Raw genomic sequence first — 8,721 nt, forward strand, 5'->3', positions numbered from 1 at the left:
TGAAAATAGGTTCATCTGTATCATTTTTCTAGCAATCCCCCTAATGGGCATACACCCTGGGAAAACTATAATTCAGAAAGACACATGTACCCCAGTATTCACTGAAGCACTTAATTACAACAGCCAGGACATGAAAGCAACCTAGATGTCCATCGACAGATGAATGGATTAACAAGTTAGGGTACCTATATACAATGAAATATTACTCAATCATAAAATAAACATGAATTTGAGTTAGTTGAACTGAGGTGGACAAACCTAGAGCCTTTTATACAACTTGTATTATTGCTCAAACTATTATCTTCAGAACAATCATCCTTAACTCTTCAACTTCCTTTACCCCTCACTACTTACTTGAGGTCACCAGTCCTGTCAAATTTATCTCTTAAGAAGTCTTATATGACACCTGTTAGAAAGGCCATTATCAAAAAGACAAGAAATAATAAGCATTGGTGAGGATATAGAGAAAAGGGAGCCCTACTACACTGTTGTTGTTAATGGAAACTGGTGCAGCCTCTATGGAAAAAGTATGGAAGACCCTCAAAAAATTAAAACTAGAACTACCATATGATCCAGCATTTCCAATTCTGGGTACTTATCCAAAGGGAATGAAAACACTGACTCAAAAAGATACATGTAGCCCCATGTACACTGCAGCATTATTTATAATAGCCAAGTGTTCATCAATGGATGAGTGAATAAAGAAACTAATAGTCCATTTGTGTGTTTTTAATATTATTCAGCCATGAAAAAAGAAGGAAATGTTGCCTTTTGTGACAACATGAATGGACACTGAGGGCATTATGCTAAGTTGGACAAAGACAAATACCATATGATCTTACTTATATTTGGAAGTTTAAACAAGTAAGCCAGAGAAAGACACATACCATATGACCTTACTTATATTCGGAAGTTTAAACAAATAATAATAAAAAACCCAACCTCCTAGATAAAGAACAGACTGGTGGGGGGCTTCCCTGAGGGTCCAGTGGCTAAGACTCTGTGTCCCCAATGCAGGGGTCCCAGGTGCAATCCCTGGTCAGGGAACTAGATCTGGCATGCCATCGGTAAGAGCTGGAATGCCACAACTAAAGATCCCACACGCCACAACAAAGATCAACAGCCCTGCATGTGCCATAACTACAGACCTGGTGCAGCCAAATAAATTAATTAAACTAAACTTAAAAAAAAAAAAAAAAAAGAACAGACTGGTGGTTGCCAGAGGTGCAGGTTGGGCAAAAAGGGTGAATATAGTCAAAAAGTACAAACTTCCAGTTTTAAAAATAAGTCAGTCCTGGGAATATAGTATTCGGCATGGTGACTACAGTTAATAATACTATACTGTATGTTTGAGCATTGTAGAGTAGACCTTAAATGTTCTCATCACGAGAAAAAAATTTTTGTAACCATGTGTGGTGATAGATGTTAACTAGACTAATTACGGTGGTCATCTTATAATGTATACAAATACTGACTTATTATGTTCCACACCTGAAATTAATGTCAATTATATCTCAGGGAAAATGATGTCTTAAACCTATTTCTTGTTTTTAAACCAAAGGCCCAGTCCACTTATCTCATTTCTCCTAATCTATGTATAGAGAATAGTCATAATATATGATTCACAACTAGTCTTCCCATCTATAAAAGCTTGCCTTTCTAGACTATAATCCTCAAGGCAAGGTAATCTTCCTGAATATTAGTTTGATAATGGTACAATCTCATTTATAAGCCTCCCTTAACCCTGCATATCCTAAAAGGTAAATACCAAATACTCTGGCACAGCATTCACTGTTTAGCCTGACTCTACCAGGTTTTTTCCAATCTCTCCCCTGGTTTTATCCAATCTCAACATACCAGCAGTTACATCAAGAGACTCTGTTTTCATCTTCAGAGTTACTATGATGTCATTCCCACCCCTATCAACTAGGGGACTCAGGGAAATGATTATTTTAGTCATCTAATCTTTAAAGAAAATACCAGTTAAAAGCAACTATTTCTCTGTATCAAGTTAGGATACTAACCTTTTTTGGCTCAGCTTTCATAGCATTCTGGTTTGAGAAAAGAAAACAAGGCATATCAGGTCTATAAAGACCCACTTTAAACACTCCTCGTTTAGTTTTCTCTCTCTGCTCTTTCAATTTCTGAAGTTGCTTTTCTTCTTTGTATTTTTGGAGCATCTGTTTTCGTTGATCAAAGACAACAGTTTTTGTTGACTCTAAGTAGGAAAAAAGAAAAAACAGTATATAAAATATTTCAGATAGAAAGTTAGGCAAATATCTTAACTTCTAACTTCAACTGTTGCTAAGAAGTGCTTTTAGTAACTTCCTATTAATTCCTTAGTCCTTCAATTTATTTCCACCTGTCTTAAAATTCCTATTTCTTTTGACTTCACTTGCTCAAATATCTAATTGCTTGCTATGTACTAGGGATGCATTACTTCCCTTTTAAATTAGTTAACTTCTGTGACAGCCAGACTCCAAGCTGACGTCCAGGGATTCTCGCCTCCAGGCAGCCATGTCTTGTGTCATCCCCTGCCGTCTGAACAGGGCCGACCTGTGTGACCAAGAAAGTACTGTGGAAACGATGGAGAACAACTCCATGACTATGCAGGTTAGCTCCTGGGTTGGGAAGATCCCCTGAAGGAGGGCATGGCAACACACTCCAGCATTCTTGCCTGGAGAATCCCCATGGACAGAGGAGTCTCGAGGGCTACAGTCCACAGGGTCACAAACAGACACAACTGAAGCTACTTAGCATACACTCTTAGATCACTTGTTCTGGGGGGATGCCAGTGGCCACGTGGAACTGTAAGGAGACTCAGGAAGCCACACAGAGATGTCTGCGTGACAAAGAACTAAGGCCTCTTGCCAAAAGCCAGCATCAACTTGCTGGTCACATGAATGAGTCACTTTAGAAGCGAATCCTTTACAATAATCAAACAGTATGGTAGAAGCAGATTTCCAGTCTCAGTCAAGCCCTCAGATGCATCCTGGATAACATCCTGACTGCAGTCTCCAGAACCACCTAGCCAAGCTGCACTCAAATTCCTGACCCACAAAAACTGTGTAAATTAATAAACATTTATTGTTTTAAGCCACTGAATTTTGGGGTAACTAATACTATTTCTTTCTTTTGATATTTGGGCTCCCTGTCAGTTTCTTTAGCTCAATTTAGGTTTTCTACATAAATCTTCTTATGTTTCTTTAAACTATGAAGCATTTTACAATATAATGCTTATTTAATATAATAAGGTTTGCTGAAACATTTTTATATGAAAAATATAAGTGGCTACCACGTGTGAGACATTTTTAGGTAGGAAGAATAAGTAAGAAAATGTCTGCCCTTGAGGCGCTCAAGGGAACACAGTTTCAGTTTAGCATGAAATAAAAAGGAGAATGCACATAATAAAGAATCAGTAAAACAGCTATCTGGAGAGATCAGGAAATGCTTCCTTAAGATAGCACACCTAAAAAGGGTTCAGAGGAATAAGTATTTGTCCCCTGGGTAAGGATTAAAAATAATCCATACATAACTGCATAACTGAGTAAATTTACTACAAAAAGGTATATACTTAAAATGAGGGAAATTTATAGTATATAAATTGGACCTTGATAAAATTGTTAAATAAAAGAAACCCCCAGGCAGAGTACAGAATATGCAAAAGCACAGATGATCAAGTGGTCAGTCACCAACAAACCCCTTTATCTTCGACTTCTCTGAAGGTTCCCCTCAGCTCTTGACTGAACTGAAACCTGGCTGTCCCCTGAAGTCACTGCTTCCCTAGTTGTCCTCTCAAGAGGCTGACTGTTTTTTCTCCCACACCAGAGTATCACTGCACCTAAAGAGGAGAGATGACCTCATTGTTGGTTCCTGATTATGTCTTCTTCTTCATTTAAACATCCCAGCTTTACATTTCGTGTCATCAGATCTAACTACCCAGTATCTCAATCTGTTTCCACGTTTGTTTCTCCTTCCTTGATGGCTTTAGCTCGTGGCTCACTGTCATTGTCTCCATCACTACTCTTGCACAAATCTTGATGACTCATCCAGTACCCTAGCTTCTCAATTCTTAGGTGTTCTTTCTTCCAGTGATCTTTCTTCCACTGTATCTCAGGTACCCATTCCCATGATCACACCCATACTAGTACTTCAACCTTTCTCGTGTCATGGCACACACAGAATAACATTCGCAGACCACGCTGCTTGTGGTCAAATGCAACTAACCAGCCAAAGAGAGAGAGGTCTGATCAATCCAGACCCTGCCAGAAACTGCAAGGGCTCAGAGGACCAATTTCCTGTCACACCTGTATTCATTCATGAGATAACCAGGCACTTGAGACCTCATTATTACCGATGAATACTATATGTCCTTCATCAGCCCAATTTTAAGAAATCCACTCTCTGATTACCATATCTGATCTTTCCAACAATTCTTTGGCTCCACCAGGATGTACCTAAGCGCTCCTGACCTACGATCATATTTTCAGTCTTTCACCTCCCTCACAGCAAGTGTTTTCATATCCAGTTTAGAGTCCATGATTTATCATCATCATCACTACTTCAACTTTTTGGCCCCTCTCTCACTCTGGCAAAATCGCAATTCCAACTAAAGGCCTCTCTGTGTCTACTTCCCACCTGCAATGTGCAAATGAATATGGCTGGAACAGCACACAAAACGCATGCTACTTCTTTCCTTTCTACAGTTGACTCTCCATATTCCTGGGTTCCACAGCCACAGATTCATCCAACTGCATACGGAAAATATTCAGGAAAAAAAAAATTCCAGGGGATTTCCTAGCACTCCAGTGGTCAAGAATCTATCCTACAATGCAGGGGATGCAGGTTTGAACCTTGGTCAGGGAACTAGACCCCACATGCCACATCTAAGATCCCATATGCTGCAAGGAAGATTGAAGATTGAGTGCCACAAGTAAGACTTGGCACTGCCAAACAAATAAATATTTAAAAAACAAAAATACCATGTATAAGTTGGCAACACCTGAATTTATATATCTAGCTCAGACTTCTCCTCTGAACTCATCTTGGATATCCAACTACCTTTTCAAAATCTCTTTTAAATCTAATAAGCATCTTCAGTTTAACACATGTAAAACTGAACTCTCAGTCTTACCACTCCCCCAGTCCTTTACAATTTAGTAAATGGCCACTTCATATTTTTAGGTGCTCAGGCCAAAAACTTTGGAATCACCTTGATTCCTCTTTCTTACTCATCTATATTTATTTAACTTTTTGGCCACGCAGCATGTGGGATCTTAGTTCCCTTACCAGGGATCGAACCCTCACCCCCTGCAGTGGAAGAGTGGAGTTTGAACCAGTGAACCTCCAGGGAAGTTTCCTTGACTTCTCTTTCTTTATCAACCCCTACATTGAATCCATTAAGAAATCATATTGGTTCAACCCTCAAAATACATCCAGAATTCAACCAACTATTTTTGCTGCTACCACTCTGGCTTCCCTGGTGGTTCAGACAGTAAACAGTCTGCCTGCAATGCAGGAGACCCAGGTTCAATCCCTGGGTCAGGAAGATACCTGGTGAAGGAAATGGCAACCCACTCCAGTATTCTTGCCTGGAGAATTCCAAGGACAGAGGAGCCTAGTGGGCTATATAGTCCATGGGGTCGCCAAGAGTTGGACATGACTGAGCAACTAACACTTTCACACTTTCACCACTGTGGTCAACCATGTACTAAATTATTACAACAGTCTTCAGACTGGTCTCTCTGTGGCTATGCTTGCCACCCCACAATCTATTCTCAACACAGTAGCCAATGAGATGCCTTTAAATCATAAATCAGAGAAACACTCATTAACCCATTAAACATTTCATAGTAAGTAAGTCGCTCAGTCGTGTCCAACTCTTTGTGACCCCATGGACTGGGGCCTACCAGGCTCCTCTGTCCATGGGATTTTCCAGGCAATAGTACTGGAGTGGATTGCCATTTCCTTCTCCAATATTCCAGAGTAAAAGCCAATGTCCTTATAATGATAAGGTCATAAAGGCTCTATGGGAACTTGCTTGCTTTCTCCAGCCATGCTTCTCTATTCACTTTCTCTGGAAAACACCTGGCCCACTCCTACCTCTGCTGCTGCTGCTAAGTTGCTTCAGTCATGTCCGACTCTGTGCAACCCCATAGATGGCTGCCCACCAGGCTCCCCTGTCCCTGGTATCTCCAGGCAAGAACACTGGAGTGGGTGGCCATTTCCTTCTCCAATGCATGAAAGTGAAAAGTGAAAGTGAAGTTGCTCAGTCTTGTCCAACTCTTCGTGACCCCATGAACTGCAGCCCACCAGGCTCCTCTGCCCATGGGATTCTCCAGGCAAGAGTACTGGAGTGTTGCCATTGCCTTCTCCAACTCCTACCTCTATGCCTTTGCAAATGAGGAATAAAAGACACTTATATAGCACACTGACAAAGTTAAATTTCATTTGAAAGATTTTGGCCGAGGAATGAAATGTTTGAGAGGGTCCAAGTAGAAGCAAAAAGACAACTCAGAAGGCAATAACATCACCTCTTCTCACAGAAAATGTCAGTTCTTTCTTTAAAGTCCATCTTAATTCAGTTCTATGACCCAGTTTTCATTTCCTCTGAACTCCTAACAGATGTTATCCTTTACTCTATCCCTCTCAACGACCAACCCATTTCCTTTGATCTTCAAACATAAACCATCACTTCATCTCAAAAACAAAAACGCTACAACATATTAATCAATTCTTTTCTCTCACTTTCTTTTAGAATCACAAAAATGACAAATCTAGAAGAAATAGTTTTAGCCCACCCCTCCTTTTTACAGAAGCAATTAAGCTTTATATGTTGAGTGTCTTGTATGTGTCAAACATTACACTGGTTCTGGAAAAATAATAAAAACTGAAGCAGTGAACACTTAGAATAATGTGACATCTCACCTCTATAAAACTTCTAAGACTATCTCTCTCTGCCATTTCTTCAAAGTTCATCTTTGCTTTGTTTCACTGCAATCTAGCTCCTGCTGCTGCTGCTGCTGCTGCTAAGTCGCTTCAATCATGTCCGACTCTGTGTGACCCCAAAGACAGCAGCCCACTAGGCTGCTCCGTCCCTGGGATTCTCCAGGCAAGAATACTGGAGTGGGTTGCCATTTCCTTCTCCAATGCATGAAAGTGAAAAGCGAAAGTGAAGTCGCTCAGTCGTGCCCAACTCTTAGCGACCCCACGGACTGCAGCGCACCAGGCTCCTCCATCCATGGGATTTTCCAGGCAAGAGTACTGGAGTGGGGTGCCATTGCCTTCTCCCAATCTAGCTCCTAGTACCTGCTATATAAACACAACTAAATAGGAGTCCAATGACTCATTCTGCAAATGCATGCCACTTTCCAGTTCTCTTCCTTCTATTCTATAGTATCCCTTGCCTTCTAAGACACTCGTTTTTATTATCTTTATCTTTTGCTGAGACCATTCCTTTCTTTTTTAATTGGTTCTTCCCCTCCTAACCACCCCAAATCCTTCTAGGCAAACTACAGGGATGAATACTTTGATTTAGTATCCTTACTTTGTAGATACTTCAATCAAGCATATCCATATTTATTTTTAATTGCAGCATGCAAATTCTCATCATCAGTTATATTTTTATATAACCCTTATCAACTTATCTTGTTAATGTTTATCTTACCTAAGCTCTAGAAGTAAGAAATTAGGATTCCTATAAGGCCATATAGGTAAAAAATGTTATAATACTCCATAGGTGCATGGCGTTAGCCTAGATAGGGACGTTCAGTCTTTGCTTGAAATAGGCAGTACTTAATTGTAGAAAACACAGTTATTTAGAATGTTATTTCAAAACTCCATTCTTCTGGTCAGGGTTTTTTTAAACCTCAGATATTAATACTCTCAGGTAATAATACTCTCAGATATTACTCTTCAAAGCACTTGAAATTACAATCAACCTTTACTTACTTGGCTTGATACTGGCCTTTTCTGGAACAAGCTCTTGAGATGTCTCATCTAATTCAAGAAGACTTCTACTTTCCAAGGTTGGAATGTTGACATCTTTCAAACCAAAGTGTCTATTTCGTTCATATTCCTTATGTCTGTTTTCTTTCTGAGACAGTGATTTTCTATGAGCAATTTTAGTTCTAATCATGTCAGTACTTAAATCCTTTCTGTGCCAACTGGCAAAATGTGATGAAGACATCCTGTCAGGAAAAAGAGAGAAAGACCAACTTACATGGAATTTCATTTTATATTTTAAAAACTCAAGATTCCAGTTCACTTCCTATACCACTTCAGAGCTTTCTGAAATAAAAATGTTAAAATACAAAATGGAATATACATGTGACTTAAGAGTGGGAAGAAAGTTATCAAAAGAGAAGATGCTACAAACTATTTTGGGGTTCTGAATAGGAACTTGTTTGACAGGTGAAGTGAAGTCCAGGAAGCCAAGGTTTGGAAGAGATTCTAGGCTTACCATAGAGAACACTGCAAAATGTATGAAGTAAAGGTGAAAATAGGGGAAAGTAAATGAAGGACAGTATACAGAATAGTTGCCTTAACCTTCCCCTGATGATGAATGCAGGCAGCCTAGCACTTTTTCTCAACCCAAAAGACAAAAACAAACAAACAAACCCACAAGATGTCTATTATATAGTTAGAGAAGATAAATAGGCAGTCAAATATGAGATTGAGAAAAAAGGGTTTCCAGAAGTACCATAATGATGTAGAAGGATA

The 8,721-nt window shown here is 39.6% G+C and overlaps 1 protein-coding gene across 1 annotated transcript in view; it reads right to left on the bottom strand.

Annotated features, from left to right (window-relative positions):
• DLGAP5 (DLG associated protein 5) overlaps positions 1–8,188 on the bottom strand; it is a 39,540-nt gene extending 31,352 nt beyond the window's left edge. Inside the window, exons 1-2 of the mRNA XM_052647121.1 lie at positions 7,951–8,188; positions 2,025–2,218 (exon numbers count right to left, since the gene is read on the bottom strand). Of these exons, the coding sequence (XP_052503081.1) occupies positions 2,025–2,218; positions 7,951–8,188 (432 nt within the window). The remainder of the gene's footprint in view (positions 1–2,024; positions 2,219–7,950) is intronic.
• Positions 8,189–8,721: the final 533 nt, after the last annotated feature.

This window comes from Budorcas taxicolor, chromosome 10 (assembly GCF_023091745.1).
Source record: "Budorcas taxicolor isolate Tak-1 chromosome 10, Takin1.1, whole genome shotgun sequence".
Taxonomy (NCBI): Eukaryota; Metazoa; Chordata; class Mammalia; order Artiodactyla; family Bovidae; genus Budorcas; species Budorcas taxicolor.